General features: G+C 41.1%; 1 protein-coding gene across 1 annotated transcript in view; it reads right to left on the reverse strand.

Moving 5' to 3' along the window:
• ARMH3 (armadillo like helical domain containing 3) overlaps positions 1-22,222 on the reverse strand; it is a 123,403-nt gene that overhangs the window by 90,637 nt on the left and 10,544 nt on the right. The window contains exons 6-16 of the mRNA XM_054636936.2: positions 22,031-22,123; positions 21,083-21,157; positions 20,346-20,432; positions 17,058-17,114; positions 16,030-16,073; positions 14,460-14,520; positions 13,464-13,510; positions 12,724-12,799; positions 10,049-10,142; positions 5,154-5,255; positions 628-686 (exon numbers count right to left, since the gene is read on the reverse strand). Of these exons, the coding sequence (XP_054492911.1) occupies positions 628-686; positions 5,154-5,255; positions 10,049-10,142; positions 12,724-12,799; positions 13,464-13,510; positions 14,460-14,520; positions 16,030-16,073; positions 17,058-17,114; positions 20,346-20,432; positions 21,083-21,157; positions 22,031-22,123 (795 nt within the window). The remainder of the gene's footprint in view (positions 1-627; positions 687-5,153; positions 5,256-10,048; positions 10,143-12,723; positions 12,800-13,463; positions 13,511-14,459; positions 14,521-16,029; positions 16,074-17,057; positions 17,115-20,345; positions 20,433-21,082; positions 21,158-22,030; positions 22,124-22,222) is intronic.

The following is a 22,222-nucleotide window of genomic DNA, read 5'->3' on the forward strand; positions in this document are numbered from 1 at the left end:
ATCCTTACAAGGGCTATCAACCTCACTGCTTTTTATTTTTTAAGGATGAAAGGTCTTTATTTGCAAGTAAGCAAAACGTAAATGCCACACAAACACAACCACCATTCAGGACATCAGTCAGCCATTAGAACATAGTCCCCATGTGACAGGGCCACATTCAGCCAGGACTGCTGACAGAACTCTGTGATGCTGCTTTCTCACCTTACAACCACATTTGCTACTTGTCTTGCTTGCAGGGACCTACAAACATGTGACTTACTTTCAGACTTGTATCCTTCTTTGGCAGAAGGGATATGGCACAGCCCGTGTTTGCCATGAACAGCTCAGAGCTGAAAGCCATTAGCACATTACTCATCTAAAAGCCACACCACAGGGTCACTCAAAAGCTTAGAGAGAAAAGGCTTAGGTTCACTCTTTTTTCTCCTCATCCCCAGAAGTTGGCTAACTCAAATAAGATGATCCAATTTTCAAGTTTCAAGTCAACTTTAACAGTACTGCACCAAGTAAGTGTCTGAGGACCTCATCACTCAGTACCACTGTGGATATTCAGCTCCTGCCCCACAGGAGGCAGGGGCATAGAGCCCTGTAACACACCATCAGCTGAGCAGCTTCACAGGACAAACCTACCTCTGCTATGCATGTCAGGATGATGAGGCACAGCTTGCCACTGTGCAGCCGGTGCTCATCTGCAAAGGAGAGAGAACACATTCTCCATGAGCCACACAAGCCTAGCAAGGCTGAGGAGCAAGACAGCTGTTGCAGCAAAAGAAAAGCCCAGCTTGGAGATTCTTCACAGTCCTACTTCCTCCATGATAGCTAATAGTATTAAGCACTCTCCCTCCAGCCTGGCCACTAAATCCCACCCACTTGTCACCAGTCTGCTCCAACAGCAAAGGTTCAGATTTGAACTTCCAACAGCATTGTAACAATCCATGGGCTTCTGTCACATTCAGTTTTACTTGCACAGATTTTCTAAATACTGTCCTTCTGTCACAGCAGAGACACACTGTTCCCTCTCTTAGACAAGGTGGAAAGCAAAACATCACCTTTGCTGTAGGTTATGAAACAAGCAGCAAAGCTTTCACAGAGGCACAGCACTGTGTAGCAAAACAACTGCTGACATTATGCTCTAAGTTCCAAGCTTTAACCCCAAAATTGAGAGACACGACCTACTTTGCTCTTTGCAAAACCATGAAAGAAGGGACTCTGCAAAGACTTAGCATTTTTAGCCAAGAGTTTCACCCTGATCATGTTCCACAACTTCTTATTCATCTCACAACTTCAAACAGCTTTCACCTTGAATGACAGCTGGAGCAAAACAGAGGGGCTAAGGCAAAAGAATGCAATTTTTATTTGGATTATTTAAAACTCCTCTCAATTTTAACCTTGAATATAAAAAAACCCCAAGATACATATAGTCATGGAGTAACATGGGATAGAAGAAATCTCTGGTTCAATCCTTGCTCAAAGCAGGATCAGGTAGGATCATGTTGTAGAAGGTACTGTCAAATCAAGCACATTTAAAAACCTTCATTCTAAAAAATAACATGCCTGGACCACACACCCCCAAAACCCACAAAAATAAACCAACAAAAAACAACACACTCATAACTAAGTTCTGAGAAGGCTCCACATTGCACATTCCCAAGATTTCCAAAAGCTGTTCTAAAGCACAGGAGTACTAAACATGCCATTGCAGACTTCTGCCTCAGACTCAAACTCAAAGGAGAGGGATATCTGAAACAGTCAGACACGTTTTTATATAAAGCAGAAGACAGCACCAGCCAAATTCCTTCTTTGCAGGTGACTTTGACAAACACTTTGCTAGCTGGTGTGTATATGGTAATTATAAAACCAGACAGAATGGGCTTAGCTAGCTGTTCTGTTTAGTTTGACACCTGTTTTGTTTGCTTTTCTATGCTGCTCAGGGACAGATATTTACTAACAAGATGTGCCCTAAGTGTGCTGATTTCATCTTGCAGCACTAAGTAAGATGAAGAGGAATTTTGGAATGGAAGAGTTAAAAGCCTCTCCCATCTCCTTACCTCAGCTAAAACGTTTAAGTGTGAAGTTTTGTACTTCAGCAAGAAGGAGAAATGACCTAGAATAAAACTGATACACAGGAGCCTTGTTATTTTTATATTGTAAGGCCTCCCTGTATATTTCTGTAGGTGTTGCTACCACTTCTCTCTCTGGGGATCATGCTGTAAAGGCTCCTGTGCCACACCATGGACTCTGCCCTCTGCCAGTGTATTGTGAACATCAGACCATTTTCAGGAGCTGTGGGACAGCTATGCAAGCAGTTACTTGCACACACACTTCACACTTTCACAGAAACCTTCATTAAAGCAACAAAGCAGACCACTTTCTACAGGGAGGAATAGCACCACAAAACCTGTTTTGCAGATGGGAGAAAATGACACAGAGGTTTTGTTTCTCCCAAGGCAGCTGACTCTAGCTGACACAAGGGAGGATAACAAGAGAAGGATCTAGCAAACACAACCTATTAAATTGTGCTCTCTGGGATAGGACCAAAACAACTGTCTAGTCCTGGATGTGGAAGAAACCAGTTTCCCCTCTAAGTGTTCCCACCAGTCTCAAGACACAAGGAGCAAATGAGAATTATTCATTCTTCTTGTTATATTGGTGTCACATAGAAGCACAGAATCATTTAGGTTAGAACAGACCTTTAAGATCACGGAGTCCAAATGTTAATCCAGCACTGCAAACCTCCCAGTAAACCATGTCCCTAACTGCCACATCTACATGTCTTTTAAATATCTTCAGGGACTGTAACTCGAGTACTTCCCTGGGCAGTCTGCTCCATGATTGATCTTATACAAGAAAAAAAATAAGGCAGTGCTGCATCTATAATCAAAATAGAAGGACAGGAACATACCCACTAGAATTAATAAGTATTAGTTTGGAAGGCACACTTTTTAAATGATAATCAGTGGAGCTCACTGCCATGAACTACTGTAGTGGGAAGGAGGTCTATCAGCTACACAAATTTCAGACCTTATACAAGCTAGAACCAAAGTAAAGAAAGAAAGAAACATCAACTTCTGTCTCATAACACAATAAACTCATCTCTCACTGGCTTGTTTAGTAAGGAATCGTTCTATCAGATTTCATTCTATCTGAAACTAATCCTGTGTGGCAGCTTCCAAGGCCCTGTGCAGACTTTCCATATTACAGTGGCTAATAAGGGCAGAAGTTAAATTGAAAAATATAAAATTGTTCCACAAGAGTCTTGGATCAGCAAGACAGACCCTGAGAAAAGGAAATGAGAATGAGCAAATTAGAGAGCTGGTAAGTTCTCCTCACATGTGTAATCTATTAAAATGACTGAGCCAAGACTGATGTGGTTTAGTTCAAAAGACGAAAGTAAGAGGAAACATGAAAGCAGTCTTCAAATATGTAAGGGATGACATATAGAAAAAAGAAATAATCCATTCTCAATATCTATTTTGGAGAAGATAACTAGTAATTAATTTAAATCACAGCAAAGAATTTAGGAAGCACACAAGGCTTTCTCACAGTAAGGACAGTTAAACACTGGAATGGATAGTCTGAAAATGGTGCTCTATTATCACAGTATCTTCATCCAACCTGTCAGCAAAACCTGAGAAAAGATACAGGTAAACCTGCCTGGGTTCCAAGGAGTTATGGTTTAACCCCAGACAGCAACTAAGTACCAGGCAGCTGCTCAATCACTCACAATGCTTCTCCTCTCCCCACTGAGGGGAGAAGAATTGGAAATAAAAGGTAAATCATGTGGGTTGAGATAAGAACAATTTAATAACTGAAACCTCATCATCATAATCCTGATCATCATAATAATCATCAGCAGAGTGAGAGAGGGTAACACAACCAAAGAGAAACAAGTGATGCACAATACAGTTCATGATACAATTTCTCACTGCCTGCTGCCCATCCCATTCCCAAACAACAATCATCCCCTTCTGGGTAATTCTTGCAGTTTATATACCGGGCATGACATTCTGTGGTGTGGAATATCCCTCTGGCCAGTTCAGGTCACCTATCCTGGCCCTGCTTCCTCCCTGCTTTTTGTGCACCTCCCCACTGACAAAGCACTGAAAAGTCCTTGACACAGGATTAGCACTACTTAGCCAGAGCCAAAATATCAGTGTGTTCTCAATATCATTCTCATCCTGAATCCACAACCACAACAATGTACCAGATACTAAGAAGAAAATTAACTCTGTACCAGCCAAAACCAGATAGGGGTGCATGAAGTTCCTTTCAGTCCTAATTTCAATTATTACTTTTTCTTCAACTAGCTTACTTACTGAACAAGTGCCAGATAGCCAAACACAATTTCACTGCAAGCTAGATAAAAGGAAACTGCCTGCTCTCTTATTCAATGCTAAGCATTCATGAAATTCAGTAATTGATGTATCATAGCCCTGCAGATATCTTCATATTTCTATTGTTATATCAACTTAACAGCAAAAGTCAGTAACAGCCTGAAATACGGCACAAAGATCACTTGTTATGTTCACACTGTGGTCCTGCCCTTATAACCACTGGGCAGAACAGCACCCTTGGGTACCCTGAGCAGGAGATTAAGCAATACTTCAGCTCCAGCAAGCTGAAATTAACCCCCATAGAACTACAGGAGCAACAAAAAGCACAACACAGACAGATACTTTCTCAAGCAAATTACTGCCAGTGCAGTCTAAGTTGCTGCTGCCCTATTTATAATAACAGAACAAACTGTTTAACCAAAGGACAAAGGAAGTATTTCCTTCTAATGCTGAGCTTTGCCCTCTGTGTCAGTTTCTAAGTGTTCTTAAAAATACAGCTCTGGTGTCAGACTTGCCCTCTCTGACAGATAGTTGTGAATCAGATATACTCACACCTTTGGCACATAGACAGGCTTGGTTATTAGGTATTATCTTTTATTATTACATTCTTTCCATACCTAACATCTCTCCTGCCAGTATTAGGTCTCTCCTACTTTCATAAGTCTTATCTCACAATAAGAAATCACTTAATTTTTTTCAAAAGGTGAAATCTTCAATCTTTTTATAAAGAGACTCCACTTCTATTTCTGGAGTCACTAGGCATGTTCCTGTGCCCTCCTGACTTCAGAAGCACTGTTGGCTGCATCCACAGGCTTCACTTACCTTTTGTGTCCTGCATCACAATCGAGCTGTACTTCAAGAAGGTTATCAGCAGGTTGCTCGTTTGCACATCAGCATCCAAAGGCAGCTCTGCAGAGCTTATAACTGGAACAAAGCAGATAAGACACATTTATCCTATACAAATACAAGAAATAACTATACAGAGAACTAAGACACAGACTCACAGGTCTGGGGTAGGATCAGCCTACCTGCAGGGCCACCTGACCTCCTCCTCCATGACCACCCAGGAAAGATTTTGTTATGAAGACTGGTACCACTGCCTCAGAGACCATTTCTCCTGCTCTAAGCACAGACTGTGGTACCCTGCAAAGTGATATCCTTCTCTGTGCTGCCCCTGCTCCTCCTCCCAGGGAGATGAGCCCACGGTTTTAGCACTCATCAACATCCCCAGCCGAGGGAAATCAGGATATTTGCACCGATATCCAATTAATTCTTACAGGCAACACAGATAACAGTCACACGATTCCCATTTTGTAAAAAGACGTGCCCAGGAAAGGCCCTTCCCTGTTTCAGCAATTTTGAAATGCTAGTTCCAAAAGGTCTGTGTCAATTCCCTTCTTCCCTCTCAATAACTGTTTATCTTGCAGGAGCAACACACAAGACATAATGCAACAATTATTGCAGTACCAAAGAGATAGAAAAAGAAGGCAGAAACAGAAGATCTACAAAAACCAAGAAGCAAAAGCAGTCACAGCTTGTGCTAGGTACATCCCAACCCAGCAGGAAGCAGAACTGTACCTTCCATACCCTCAGCAGTTCACTGGCATTTCTCTAGCACACCAGCTGTACTTTTGACACCCTAACCGTGGACATCATCAGCCTTAGACTCCACAAGAAGCTGTTTCATCTCCTCAGCTAATTGCACAATGTGCCTCCTCACTCATTCCCCCATTCCCCAGGCAGGATCTGAAGCACTGAGTTTATGAGCTGTCAAGCCTCTATCATGTGACTGAGCCACATTTTTACTGATGACTGAGCCTGAGCTGTCCTAAAGGGCCATTCTCTGCCTTTCCATTTGGAAAGCTTTACAAGAAATATTGAAAGGGAGGAGAAAGATCAGTGGGAAACATGCATCATGCATTTACCTGCAGATCCTGTCAGATAAGTCTGATACCATTTAAGATAAAGTAGCTCAGACAAAAAAAATCCCCAAGCTGATGGAGCTAGCTTAGGAATATTTCAGTAGAGTACTTAATACAGCTTTGTATTAAAAAAATTAAAAGTGAAGGAAATAGGTGGGAACCCGTAAAGAAATTTAATTTAAATTAAATTTCTTTTCTATTTCACATCAAAGATCTGGCAAACAAGATACAATTGGAGAAAGTACTGGTCTGAGAAAAAATTACTGCTTGAATTCTGTAGACATCAGTTTAGAGAATAATTCTTTGTTTTTCTGTGTGACCTGGACATAAGAAACAAACCTGGACATAATTGCTTGATAATGAATCTGCTAATGGCAGAAAGTTGGGATGTGTAAATACAGAGGAGTATCAGACTGCACACAAAGAATGGGATAAACACAAGAACAGATAATAAACACAAGATGAAATTAAACAATGCAAGCCATAGGGTCAGGAATTTGGGGATTTATTTCCATGGCAAGCTGAGAGCTCATCAGCTGCAAACAAAATATCATGATCAGATGACAAGGTGAGAAGCTACCAACATGAAGGGCTGAGGAGTGCAGTTCTACTCCTACTTATATCCAGAAATGCACTTCCAGCAGAGACAAACACTGTAATGCCCTGCACTAGGTGCTGGTGAGGCCTTGTCTCAACCACTCTGCATAATTATGCACAAGATGGGTTCAAAGAGGACAAACTTGAACAAATTTAAAGACAGGCTAGTGTGTTGACCAGAAGAAGAGAGTCCCTTTCTTGTGAGACAGCAAAACACACACATGTGAAGAGCAACCTTTGTTTCAAGGGAGGCTTAACGCCATGACAAATGGGTATGAATTGACAAGAAATCCAGGTTGCAAAGTTGAATATTTCTTACCAAGGAACAAGATGCTGAAACTGCTCCCCAACAGAAATTACTGGGAAACAAATTTAACAGATTCAGTCAGAGCCTGATAAATTCAAGGGATTGTATGCCTGCAAGCACAGGGCACTGGGCTCAAGAGTTAAGGAGACCTTTTCCAGCTCTATGCAGCTGTCCTGACATGGCAGTAACATGACTGTTCTGGCTGCCTAGGGGTGAAACACAGATTCTCACATTTAGGAGGTCATAGATGGCTTGAATTACGATTGACCAAAGTCTCTCTCTTCCCATGCTATAAAAACAGCTTAAGACAGGGCACCTTTTGCACTGGAAACAGACTTGCAGACCACTAGTACACACATTTTAAGTATTTTATCATGTCTTTTCTGCCCATCCTCAGGAATGCTCAAGGCTTTTCTGAACTTATAGGAAAGAAAAGGGCATTTATCATGAGATTGGAAGTGAGGAATTACATCTGATTGTTGGATGACTAGGTTGGGGGCTCTGAGGGGAATTTCATCCTGTACACAACTGTATTTTGGTTCAGAGAAAAGTCTGCTTTAATATGAAATGCCTTTCAAAATTCAAGGCTTGTATCTCATAACCCTGTAATGAGGCAAGTCAGGCTTCAACTCGGGCAAGAGCAGGCACAGAAGGATGAAGGAGACAAGCCAAGAGTAAAATGCAGGATTCTTTAAACTGTGCAGCAAGAGGCCCAGAGTACAGCAGAGGTTCTCATGGAATTCAGGATTACACAATCACCTTCAATACAAAACTGTAGCCCTTGGAAACGAGAAGTCAAATAGATCAGTGTAACTTCACTGTTTGAATCACATAAAAAAACATAATGGGGATTTTAGGTTATAAAGGTTGCACATTCCCAGGCACGAACTGTTTAGTTTAGTCCACTCTGTCTTGAAGACCTGGGGCTCCTGACACATTACTCATGTGCCATGTCTGTTGGCAAAGTCTGTGCAATGAGACTGGAAGCTTTCTCACTCCCAATATTATGAATAGCTCAAAGATTCAGCTAAAAGTCTGAAAAATGTATTTATATCCCCAGTGGATCCTTCTTCAGCTGTTACAATGAACGTAGTGAATGAATATTTAACAACAGTAAGCAAACTGACATTTAGATAACTATGGTGACAGGCACACTTGATTTACATATTATGGATAAACAGTTTCTAGCAAAAGCCTCATTTCTCAAAAAAAAAAAAGGAAGAAATCACTCTGAAGCACACATCTCTGCTTATCCTGGTTAATGATACAGACCTTTTTAACACACATTTTGAAACTTTACAAGGTTTTAATTTAGACTATAGGTTAACAGCCAGAGAAATTTCAAACTAGAATATGAACCCCTTTTTTATCCCAGACAGCATAAAAGAAAAGCACCTGAAATTCACAGATGGATTTCTACATGTTAATGTAACTTGTAAACAGTTCAACTACACATTATTTTAGTGCAGTAAAGAGAAAGCAGTCTTATCATTCCAAAGCCAAAAAGCCTCTTGCTAACTGGCAGCCATAGGCAAATTTTACAGCTGAGTTGCAAGACCTTATTAAATGAGGAAAATTCTGACATCTCTTTAAAACAACAGTACTCAAGCACCACCAAACTAAACCAAGCCAAGGGCCACAAAAAAAAAAAAAAATCACATTGTAGGGATCAACAAGGTGACAGCAGATAAAAATAAAGCAAGCTTCCCAATGCAATTGCTGCACATAGAGATCAGATCCTTTTCTTAAATTTAGTAACCATACAAGCCACAAGAAGCTTCAAACTTCTCAAGATCACTGCCTCTGCTGAAAGCAGGATGGAGGTTTTGTTTTGATTTTGGTTTGTCTTGTGGTAAATGAAAAAATAAAGAAAAAAAAAGTGCAAGCAAGCTGTAGATGTAGGTAAGCACAAATTCTGTCAGTTGTGTAATATGGTGTGGGGGTGGATACATTTGCAATGAACACGTTGAACAGAAGCCCACAAAATGCCCATCCCTCTACATTTTATGTTATATGCACACAGAGACATAGGGGACTCTTTATCTGAAGCTTTTGTTATCCATGGCAACCAGATAGAATTCATCCATGAGGAGGATCATCCTTAACTAGGGTATCAAATGACCTGAATAGCTGATATAACTGAGTAACCCAGGCTGCTTTTCCCCAGAAATATTTCCAAACTGTGCTCTATTCAAATTGACTCTGTTCCTTCATTAAACTCTCTTCAGCCCAGATGCCATTAAAGTACATGAAAACAGCCATTTCATTTCTTCTCTTCAACTAGGCTATATCCATCCATACCTTAAAATGAAAGGGTTTCATTTTAGATGATTTCAAAGCATATTTATGTGGACACATAACATCTCATTTAGAAGAGAGATCTCAGGTTAAGCAGTCCTTTACAAAGCCTATCAAAGAAAAGGCAATAAGAGGGAGGAATACTTCCACACCCAGACTGAATTCAAATCCCAATTAATTCAAAGCTGAAGACAAGTGCATTAAGGACAAGCAGGAATCCACAGCAATTCTCTGTAAATCTGTTCCAATGAGAAATAATCCCAGGCAAAGGACCTGACACTAGAAATATTCATAAGTAAAAGCCTACACAGAATAACTAATGGGCTGGGTGTACTTTCATGCAAATATTGGGGCGGTACTATTTTCAGAAGGAATATCAGCATAATTGCATTGAGCAATACACAAGGCAAAATAAAAATAAATTTGAGTCAAAGAATCTTGCTCATTTTTAGCAAGGCATATTGCTCCAGGAAGAGACCACCAAGTTACATCTGCTCCAGACAGACCTCATTAGCTGTAGTCTCCAGAAAATAGTTTGCTAGTTATTTAACAGTTTTAAATTCTTTTTCCTCAGGATATCATTGCATTTTTACCATCTGAAGAAGGTGGGGTGGTTCCAAGTGGAGTGACAGGTGTGGTTGGAACTGGGCTCGTTGGTGATGTCATCAGGCCCATTTCAGGATGGCTCTAAGAGAAAACACAAATGCATAGGTCAACTGCTTCCCCAGGCACTAGAAACACTGACCACTACTTGTACTGTTCCATGCTCTTGCACAATAGACATGACTGAAGAAGTCTCAAGAAACTTCAACCTCTTCTCCAAAGAGCCAGGCCATGGTTCCTGACCTTGGATGTCTAACAATTAAACTGTACATCAATTTCTCTGCTCCACAAAACAAAAATACATCAGAAAGTGGTGGCTCTCTCCAGCAGACAGAAAAAATCCTCTTCCCTAATGTAGAATGGGAGAAGATTTGCAAAAGCCTACAATGTTAATAGCTTCTAATTCCCCCTAAAACAACCCAAGGATGTGCATTTGAAGTCTTCCTCCACGATCCTTCTACTTCTATTTCTAAGAGCAAATTCTCCTTGCTCCTGCCCCCCACCTGTTCATATTCAAAGATAATAGCAATTTATTACTTTCCTGTCTCACTGTAAAGCCCTGCAGGAAAGACACTGAAGGAAAACAGTGCATAACATAAATAATACTATCATTATTGATCCTCTCAGCTTCCATCAGCCAGTCACTCTCCCTATTTCATCTTTGCTAATACTTGCCTGCCTAATTACTGCTTTGACTTCACTCTTTGCAGGCTTCCGGACCCATCCACACTGGTGGGAGTGCAGGCAATCTGCCATGCTATTTTTGAGCCTGGCTGCCAAGCAAAGGGTCCATTTCATAGGGCAAGTTTTACATAAATGTATCATCTGCCTTAATATATCATCACAATTTCAAAATAAAAGGAAGATACAGAACTGCTGATTTGATGTTAGTTAGTTCCATAGGATTTTTCACAAGTAGATATCCTCCACACTGCCTTCAAATATCTCATTTTAAGAGCAACTATAAATGCATATATTTTATAGGAAGCACAGACACACATACTAGAACTCAAAAACAATTTACATCCCTACAGCTACCAACTTGCATTTAAAATACAATTTTTCACTGAAAGTCTTCCATAAGCCAGATTTCCTTAGACAGGTTTTGGGGGCTTACCTTCTTTCTCCAGAACAATGACTGGCAGTTGAGAGACAAGAGTGCCACCCAGCAGCAAAGCCAAGTACCCACAGCTGGTGAGCACACACTCAACGCTCCAGATACCCACACAACTGAATCCCTGCTCTTCCCACGTGCCACACAGCAGCAGGAAGCCATTCATGCAGCCCCAAGCAATGGACACCAGCTTAGGCAAGAGAATTCATCAGCTTTTATGAGGTTTTTTCACCATGACATGACCTACCCTGCCCTCTCTAAAATGAAGGATTACAGACAATCCACCCAGGAGTATCAGTTCTCCAATTCAACCCACTGATCAGTGGCTGCTTCAACTTCTTTCACAAGTAACTAGTCTATCCTTTTATTTTTAAGAGCTGATCTCTAGCTGATCTTTTTCTGCTCTGCTCTTTTCCCTGCCAAATGCCTCTCTTCCCTCAGGAGTATCTTGCCCACAGAAAGGCCTGAGTTGGTATTACACAGAAATGAAAGAGCAGAAATCTCTGAGAAGTGGTAGGAATGAATAACCTGGGAAAAGACAAGCAGGGAACTTCAGCAAATTAACCACCCATGAAACAGAAGCTTTCTTCAGAGGCTGTAGATCTGCTTATCAGACTTCTTCCATCACCACTACTGTCAGGAGTCCCCAAAGGTCTCCTCTATCATGCCAAGTGTTGAGCCTGAGATCTATGGCTGCACTCTGAGGACCTGAACAAACTGGGAAAGGTGTTCACTGTTTTGTTGATGTTGTTCCTCTCACAGATTACAAGCAGTACCTACAAACCAAAATTAAAAGCCTGAACCTGAGGGTCCATCAGACTACCCTTTCAGCACAATCACTGCATCAGACAGGCTCATTATCTGCCTCCCAGCAGCAACCACCTCCCCAAACTCACACAGTGTTTAGAAAAGCATCCAGAGACTTGTGATCAGAGCAGCCTCTCAGAAGGCTGCTCCTGCACCATAAAAAGCCCAAGGACAAATGCTATGCTCCAACAACTGGTTCCCATGCCAAAGGGGCTGGGCTCTTCAAGGAAGTCTGAGGACAAAATAGTATTTGAAACAACTGTCACATGCCAATTGGTCCCTAAGTGAAGAACACCCAATACACAGTCCATGCACACACATACAGGACAATCCATCCAATTTAGGAGCTGAATCAGCCTCTTTCTCTCAACCCTAACTTAACAAAACTGTGATTTGTTCTGAGAGCTACAGCAACTGCTTTGCTCACTCCATCCTGCCCCTAAGTGGACTATCAATAGGGCACAGAAGGCACTCCATGCAGCCCTTCCCGTTTAGTGGCAAAAATTAATCATTCCAACATGAACTGTGACCTCAAAACTCTACTCATTTACTGTCAAGGCAGGAAGTATATCATAAAAATTCTTCCCCTGGTCCTGGCCTGCTTCTGCTCTTTCATGCTGATCCTATGACAAGTACATAAGGGGGAAAAAAAGGAAACTATCTTTTCACCATTTGCATTTCTGGCTCTCTGATTTCAAAGACATCCACTACAAAGAAATGGGGAAACATTTCACTGAAACTCACTTGTGCCAGAACTGTGATGAAATTCCTGTTTAAGTGAACAGCTTCATAGAGGGCCAGAAGGATTGCTTCATTTGTTCTGTGGGAAGGATGCAGACAAAGGCACAGTCAGTGATCAGAATACAAGGAGCCAAGTTTTTCAGAAGCATGGCCTATCTGAAAAAATAAGAATTTTTTTTCAACTACGGAAAACTCTGCCTTTGCAATCCAGTTGTTCTTCCAATTATTAGTAGCACTAATAATAGTACTAGTAGTAGCAACCCACAAAAACAGCTATTTTTAGAGCACAATTACAATCTTTGTTGCCTTCCCACTGAAGATGTCCCTAGTTGCTCAGTGTTTTCCATTTGAAATCCTCTTCTTTAAGAGCATAGGGTCCTAAAGACACTAAAATCCCTCGTATTTATCACTTGCCCCCTTAATTTAGAAAATACTTTGGTGAGGGCCAGAGTGCACAAACTTTTGCTTTCATGTGCCACCTCTGAGTCACCTATTATATGTCATAAATACCTCATAAAAACCACTGGAGTTTTTTTTATAGACTTCATTACAAGCAATTCAGCCGTGTCTCCTGCTGTACCCTTCCACAGGAGGGCAAATCCACAGTTTGCAGGGTGTGGTACCATTTTAGTGACAGGAGAGCCCGCTCCTCTAGTGTGCTTTGTGACATTAAACAGCTCCGTGAGGGAACGGAGGGCACCAACCACTCCACTGTGTAAATAAAATAACATCTGTGCACTTACTGGACAGAGATCTTCTCATCAGCATCTGCTATGAACATGCTGCCCACCTATGGAAAGAGAGAGCATTGCACAGCAGGAATTTGGGAAAGCTATTAAACAGCAAGAGACAACATATGGATAAAAATACATTTTAATTTGCTGTACTGTCGCTGACCAATGCTTCACCTGTCGAATCACAAAAAAGAACAAAAAAAGAAAATACTGGATCTTGAATCCCAGCCTGGATTAGTTTGCCATTTTTTTAAGAGGACAACGGAGATTATTTCCTACCTGCTTGCCCCAGGGTGGGTGCAGTTTTACCAAAGTCACTCCTGACAGAGAGCTGTCTACACTGAACTACCCTCACCTACAGGAAATTTTTCTGTCAGTTAGATCTCAGAATACTATGAAATCTCTGACTAAAGCAAAGCTAAACTGAACAAGGGGAACAGTGGATATTCTTTACAAGGAAGAAATTCAGAACTGTTTTTGAAGGGTACCCCTTCAAAAATGCAGAGAGTGCCCACTGCAGCATCCAAGCATTACTCCATAGCTCAAGTGCATCCATGCTAGAGAAACAAAACAGTAAAGAAACAGAACCTCAAAGACTAGTGACATTCCAGACTATGTGCCACTATTTTAGGCCACATCACCAGAGCAGCAAGTAGCTTTTAAAAATGCATAGCTGTTTAAAAGGATTAAGAAGTTTAAAAAATGATTAAAAGTTTAAAATAAGGTGATTTTTAAAATAAAGTCACCTAGAGTAAAGAAGTTGCAGGAAAAGAATTTCAGCTATCAACACAAGAGTAGAGGTCTCATCCTTTGAAAGAGCTTTCTCAGCCAGACAACACACTCCTCAGAATACATCCACTTCAGTTGTATTTAGTTTTGATTTGTTCAATCCATCTCTACCTCCAGAACTCATACTCCAAACTCACACTTTTTAGAAACACTCTCCTGCTGAACTTGCATGAATGCACCTTTCTAAGACTGGAAAAACACCATTTCCTTGCTTACCATGTTAGTGAGGGCTGAGAAGAAACCAGTCTGATGCTCCTCTTCTTTATCTTTGTATTGCCTGAACAAAAAGGAATAAGGATGAAGTTTCAGGGTTAAAAATGGAACAAGGGTTACTTCCCCCTAAATCTCTATGTGTTAGTCTTATTTGACAAGACTATAGGATGGAGGAAAGTTCAACATTCAACAGCCTTTTTCAAGAACTCACAAAATAACAGACAAAGGGTATTAAATTATTTGTAAATTGGGTAGAGTTGGAGTGAGGCTGCTGAAAGATGTGAAACTTGAACAATGCTTGTGCTGTTACAGAGGACACAAGCAGTTAGGGCTAACTCTGAAGGAAAGGGATCAAATGACTTCAGAAATTTTGTCCTGCACTGGACAAACAGTAATAAGCCATAGGAGCACACAGGGTCAGTAACCACTGAACAGTTTCATTTCATCCACTACAGAAAAAATCAGAGTTGGTCACCCTACTGGGTGCAGAAAGAAACCAGTAGAAATGGCCAACAGAAACCACATGGACCTTTATGGTTCATGGCCTGATCCCACTTTCCTAGAGCAAATGAATTCAACAAACAGGTTGGGTACCTCAAATTTAAGCTACACTGCTTCATCTGGCACTCAAAGGGAGCAAAAGCTCACACGGCCATTTATTTTGTCTGTCACACAGGAATCTGATCACACACATGTAACATACCAAGAAACCAACTCTAAATTCTTGGGAAAGGGGGAAGGAATGAGCTTAGCAAAACAGGCCATGATCTGAGACAGTTGTCAGAATGAAGGAAATTGGGTGGGTGAAGTTTTTTTCTGCTTTATTCTAATCATTTACTCTGTTAAATACATTGACATGATTTGCTGATTTTGCAAGTCAGCTGCATAACTATCACAGCAGGCTTTCAAAGGAATTAAAACATTTTTCTGGATATTTTGAGAATCCTACTGCACAAAAAAAATCTTGAGTTTCCTAGGTGAAATTGCTGTAAGTTTCCAAATTTTTCTGAAGCACTTTCCTCTTAGAAAAGCTTGCATGTTTTATGCTGCTACTTATGAAGTAGAGGCTAAGAATATGCTACCCTTTTTGCTGAATTTCTGGCTCTCTCTTCAGCAGGAGTTACTGCTTTCCACCATTTGGAAGATCATCTCTGATCTGGCATGTGGACAGCTCTGGATACATTTGTTTGTTGCAGATAGTGTTTCAGCTAAATCAATTTTTCAACAGAGAAGTTGTCAGGAAATTATTATCTTTTCACTTGTGACTAAGATTTTACACAGAGTTCATACAGAGGTAAAACCCATGACAGTAAAAACAGACAATGGATATCTTCCCCTACAGTAAGATCTCTCCTGAAGCACATTAGCCCAGCTGGTACAGATGCACTGAGACTTGCAATGACTGCATCAACTGAAGCAAAGTACCTCAAAAAATAACATTATTCCCTGCCTCTCCAGGTGCATCAAGGCTGTCAGGTGATAAACAAGTGCTTGAACACAAAAAGAAAATAAAGTTTGTGAAAATGTACAGTAACTATCATGTATTGAAAAACAAGACACAATTTGGTTTTACCTGTTATATTCCGATAAAGCCTGGGCAATTACAAGTCCCATTCCCTGAAAAAAAAAGCATTTAAAAAAAACTTCACGTTAAAATCTCAAGGGAGAAAATCACACACTGAACACACATTGCAATGCTGCCCCCCCCACTAACCTAGCATGCTCTGCAGAATTTCCCTTGAAGGTGATTGAACTATTAAGATGTGCTATGATACAACATTATAACAAAAACTCAGACAACAAAATTGAAAGTTAATTACTAATTACTAAGTTAAACAGAAAGCATTTACTCTTCTTGGACCTCCAGATAGAGCTCTCACTCAAGAAGTCTCAGGAAAGCATCAAGAAATTTAGAAAGAAGTTGATGTCAGAGGAAGAACATCCAAAAAGTCAAAACAAAGAGTCATAGACACAAATAACCTTTGACTTCTTGCAAACAGCCTCCACCATTACAGAACTACTAACATTCTCACCCTTTATTTATCATGGAGCTTGCTTTCTACTTCATGCCTAAAGAGCAGCTTCCAAGTCCAGAACTCACATAACTCAGTCTGCTGTCAATTTTAATCCAGGCCTGGATACAAAACTCAGACTGTAGCTACAACCCAAAATATACTGCAGGACTTTTCACTCAGTTACGAGCTTCTACTGAGTTACAAGAATTGACTTGTGGACTGGTAAAATCAAGTGACACAGCACCTGAAATGAGATTCCCTTTGGCATAAATCATCCTGTGCCTCTTTGGCACATGACAGCAAACAGTGTACAGATAGTTCATGACTGCATAATAGATCAACTTTAGCATGTTCCTTGCTACCTAGCTTTTAATTACCATTTAACTGGTGATCAAACTGACCAAATCATGAGCTGCCTAACCTATTGCAAGAACACAGGGCTGAACAAACCACTGCACTGCTGCTCCTTAGAGCAGCACTGTTCTGAGACCTGATTTCCACCATACACCATGCTGGCATCCATTAGCCTACACCTCATGTCAAAGAGCATCTCCAGCAGCACAGAGGAATCAAGCCAAGTACTCACATTGAGTGTGGCCTCATCATCCACAATGGACAGCTTCACAATGTAGGGATTCACTGACTGCTCAAGGTGGGGCAAAAAAGAAGAAAGAAAAATGGTTTTAAATTCAGCCTTTAGGGGAAGAAAAACAATACTGTGTTTCCAAGTTTACACAACCACCTGGGAAGAATCTCTGTCCTGTCCCATAAAACAGAATACACATAAATAAGCAGAGTCACAGCACATGCTAAGACCACTAGGCCAGGGACATGTTCCCCTTATTGGCTCAGCCAGGCAGTCTCCTGATTTTATTGAGGAGGGAGTTTCTGTCCCTCCACCAGCTCATCTGTCAGTCTGGAAAGTGGAGCAGCCATCCTGCAAGCCTGTTATCTGTGACACACACACAGTTTTGCAGCAGGAACAGGCAGTGAGACTGGATGCAGCATTAGTGCTCTGCTATCTCCCTTCTGCAGCACCCTGCACAGATTCCTAAAAACAGCCCCCAGGAAGGCAGGACAACATTCTGGACTCATCTGCTGCTGGGTTAGAGAGCAACACTTTGTTTGCACCACTAAGAGCTGCAAGTCTCTAGAGAATATAAATGCCTTGAATTTAGCTGAAGAAAGCACACAGGCTTCATCTATAAAGACAAATGCTAATAATTTCCAAAGCATTTCAGATTAGCAATGCACATTTTTCCTGGTTTTTGGGTGTCAGTGCAAAACTAAAAAAGTTGATTTTGAATCAAGACACAGAAGAAAAGTCTCATCTGCAGGCAGGTCATTTTGTAGGGAATTGGAGCTTGAATAATTACTTTTTTGTTAAAGAATTAAAAAAAAATGAGTTATGCAAGATCTTTGGGAAAAAAAAAAAAAGAAAAACACATGAACCTTCTGATTCTCCAAAGCTGTGACTTTGAGCACCTGTAGTTGTCTATACCAAGGAGAGGCAAGTGCACAAAACTGGACACAAAGGGCTGTTGGATACACTATATGCTGTCAGACAAGCACACAAAGGGAAACCCCCACATTTTAACTGATTTCTTTCAGCTCTAACAAAAGACAAGGTAATTCTAGCAGGTTGAACATGATGCAAACAAACTTCTGCCTAGATGTTATCAATGAGTATGTATTCAAAAGTCACCACTTGATTTTAACTTGCTATCCTATGAGCCATCCCTTAAAACACTGGGAAAGTGATCAAATAAATACTTTTTCTCACAGCATTTTCTTTCTCACAGTATGAATGCAAAAGTATTTTCTCTAAAATAAGGACTAGTATTAAAAAAAAAAAAAAAAAGAAAATATAGCTGAAGGCTTGGATAAGTATATAGTTGGAACAACTTCTGAAAACTATTAGGATCTCAATCAGGGGCATCCCTTTAAAGGTTCCAAGTAAAGAGATGGAAATCCCTAGAACAGAAGTCAATTAGCAAGCCAAGATCTCATCAACATGGATAGTGACAACATGGAGAGATACTCTCCAAGGAATTCGAGAGATTACAAAATTCACATCCCAAAAACACAAAAGAACATCCTAATGTAAGACACACTGGTATTTATGCTAAAAACAGACACAAAATCAGTCAGCTAATGAATTTTGAGCCTTATTAGATTTTCTTAAACAGCTGGGAACACAACCAATGGAGTTCAGACCAAAAGAGAACCTTTCAGCTGCACCACAGTTAACTAAAAAGAGAACTCCAAAGCACCTGAGGCATGAAAGTGTGCTACAATTGACTGACAACCACCATACTGACCCTAAGGGCCAAAGAACAGCAAATGAAAGCAGCTACTCCTCAAGGACAAAGATTATGGCTGCATTACTGGAGGCTTGGCTTGTAGCACTGCTACCAAGGGCAGTGTTGGGCAGCTGTCACATAAAACCCTCCTGGGAGTGACTTTCAGCCTTGCCAGAGGAGCTGCTTGAGCTGAAGTTCCCCTTGCTACACGTCTGCTTCAGTTGGATTGTATGGATTGCACTTTTCAAACATCAGCACAACTTCCTTCAGAGTGCCCAGTTTCAAGATGCCTCAGAGTGTTCTCCAAAGCACTTGACCCCAGCTCAATACTACCCAGAAAGCCAAGGACAAGCCTCCTGCACTCACAGCACTCTACCTGACTAAGGACATAAACTGCAGTCCCAGGGATCCCTGCCTCAGGGATGGCATTGCACAGCTCTCCACCGTTTGTCTGAATGTCGCAATGACACCTCTGGTCTTCCCATTCCACCCTCATAAGCAACCCGACTTACAGATAATTCCCAACAGTTTTCCCTCACAGCCATATACTGAAATCAGGCTCCATGCTCCTGTTCCATGCTACCACAGCACAGAATGCTGAAGAGAATCTGCAATTCATGATTCTGACATCATTGAGAGGAATGAGCAATTGACAGGCATTACTTTGACAGCAAGTGTAGTTCCTGTCCTTGCATATTCTCTAGGTCTATTCATAATTCAGAACAAGATCTATTATAAAACCAGGTAGGTTTTGAAGCCTGCTCCCTCCTAGTAATTCTGTTGAAGGGCAGGTTATTCCAGAACTTTCCTATTTGCTGCCTAATGAAGTATATTAGATATTCCTATTTATGAAAAAAAAAAACCCTGATCATTAAAGTATCATGCCTCATACAAAGAAAAGCCAACATAAGGTGTTGTTCTGACATCTGAAATGCTTTTTTCAAGCTGATGAATAACAGGAAAAAAAAAATGGGAATATACCATAAACATAAAAAGGACGATGAATAAAGTTCCTCAAAGAGGAATCCATCAAAAAGAGAGAGAGAGAGACTTCTCTTGGAACTACTACCTGTGATGTTTCAGTTCATTCTTTGGTCACAGCTTCACCATCTCTTCTGGGGATCTGTGCTCTTTCAGTCAGCTAGTCAGGTCCTGAATCACAAATTCAGTCTGAAGCCCAGGATGACTGACAGCTCATTTTACTTTGGAGATTATGTATAACCACAGACTCACACACACACAGAGGCAGACATGTGATTTGGCACAACAGCAACTCTTCCAAAGGACCTTCCTCAGACTATCTCCACAAAGGAAATGCAAATTCCCTAGGTAGTTTCCTTCGTGCTGGCACAGAAGGAGCTGTAGGAGTACCATACACATTTGATTGTACACATACATCAGAGACAGACACAGGGAGCATAACAGGGCTGCCTTGCAAAGCTTCTCCTGCTCCATGCTGATGCCCTGATGCTACAGTGTGCACTGCTAAAAACTGCACTGTGTGCTGCCTTCATAACCCAGAGGCCACTCTAAATGAATAAAGTAGAGAGAAGTGATGTTTCTACACCTACCTCATACTTTCTGTAGTTGACCAGCAAGGCCAGAAGGACAACAGCATCATACCCGTGTTCCCTGCGACTGAGAGGGCTGGACAGGATCTGGAATAAACAACCACACTGCTCTGTCAGGCCTCCTGCAGGAAGCTTGCAGTGACTCAGAGCACAGCCATGAAATGCATGTGTAAGAGCAAATTTTGTCCTATCTGAAAGACGATATTTGGGTGAAGGGAGTGTCAGTGCCTCAAGGAAGTTCTGCACACAGAGAAGCTCATTTATCACAGACAGGATGCACATAGGCTTTGAGGGCATAAAGGGCAAATATATTTCACAACAGCATTGTATAGTATCTCATTATGAACTGTACAAGTGTTCTGGGTTTCTCCAAGGCTCAGTTTCACTGAAAAAAATATAATTTATCCAAGAGCAGAAAAAAATATATCCACACTACCTTTTGAAAAACAGTTTCTGCAGTAAAGAAATTCTGCGTGAAATTAGCCCAGAAATCTGTTCAGATTCTAACTGTGCAGAAATGTCTCAAGTGAAAATTCTTTAAATAGTCAGTAGTGACTAAAAACAGCAGACTAGAGTAAAGGGAGAGAACATTACAAAATATATGTATGACTGAGCTGTGAATGGATGCAACAACAGTACCAGTGAACTACATTGCATTGAAAAAGCTGAAAAAGCAAACACATTACTGAAAGCTCTCACTATGGAAGAGTCCCCACAGTAGAAGGAAGAACCCTTACCTGTAAAATAGCTTCAAATATGCTGTTAATCATCACATACTCCAGGATGGTATTCTGGCTAATGTTATCTGTCACCTAAGTACAAACACAAGTTTTAAAAGCTCATCCAAAACTTCCCCCAATGCTGTAGCTGCCTCTGGCACACATTGGGAACAGGAGAGTTCTGCTTCCAGATGGACACATTTATCCAGAATCTCACACTTAGCAAGTCAAGGTGTGACTAGCAATAGAGCTAGACATGAAGCAAAAGAAATCTGTCCTGCCTGCCAGCCCTCTCTCTGCCAAGAAGCACCACCCACGGACCAAGAGCTCCCCCACTCCTCCACACGTTGGTATTTTACACAGCTGCATGAGTGACAACAGCCATCAGCTGTTGCAGGCTCCACGAAGGAGGCAGAGAATGAAAAACAGGGCACATGATTCACTGAAAAGCTTCCCATCATGAAGAGGGCAATGAAGAGCTCCACCACTCTCAATTATCTCTTATCACAGTCAAAATAATTCACAGTTGACCATCTCCAAAAGCTGATGAGTGGCAATTTATTACAACTTCCTCATTCTTCACATCCTCACCACTCTGGTCTATTCCACACCTTTTGTCTTGCCTCCACCCTTCTCCCTTTCTTTCCATTTATCTGAGACTTCTTAAGTACCTTTTTCCTTTAAAAAACCCACACCTGTGAATCCAACTGATACTTCCTCCTGCCTCTCCCCCTTCAGCCCCAGTTGGCACCTATCTAACAGGATGAAAAGTGTCTGCTAGTCTGCACTGGCATCATGGTTGGAGCCATCATGCATATTCTGGACTGACACTGGCTCTCATTCACCATTTCTTTCTCCTTCTTAAGCTTCACTCTGCAGCATTCTGCTCAAGTTTTGAAACAGCTCCATCCCTCAGATGTGGCTCATATAAGCCCTTAAGTCATTATACAGCTGTTAATTACTTACTGTCACCAAGCAGAGAAGTAGCTTCAGACACAAGCTTTTGAGGCTTTCAGAACCTTCTGCACAGAGGAGGGAATCCAAGCTCTCCATCAGATTCTAAAGAACAACAGTCACATTATTTAAAAGTAGTATCTTAAGTTACTTGAAATGTTTTTTATATAAAGCCTTCTGGAAGATTCAAGTAGCAGAGCACCA

Source organism: Agelaius phoeniceus, chromosome 9, assembly GCF_051311805.1.
Source record: "Agelaius phoeniceus isolate bAgePho1 chromosome 9, bAgePho1.hap1, whole genome shotgun sequence".
Lineage (NCBI taxonomy): Eukaryota > Metazoa > Chordata > Aves > Passeriformes > Icteridae > Agelaius > Agelaius phoeniceus.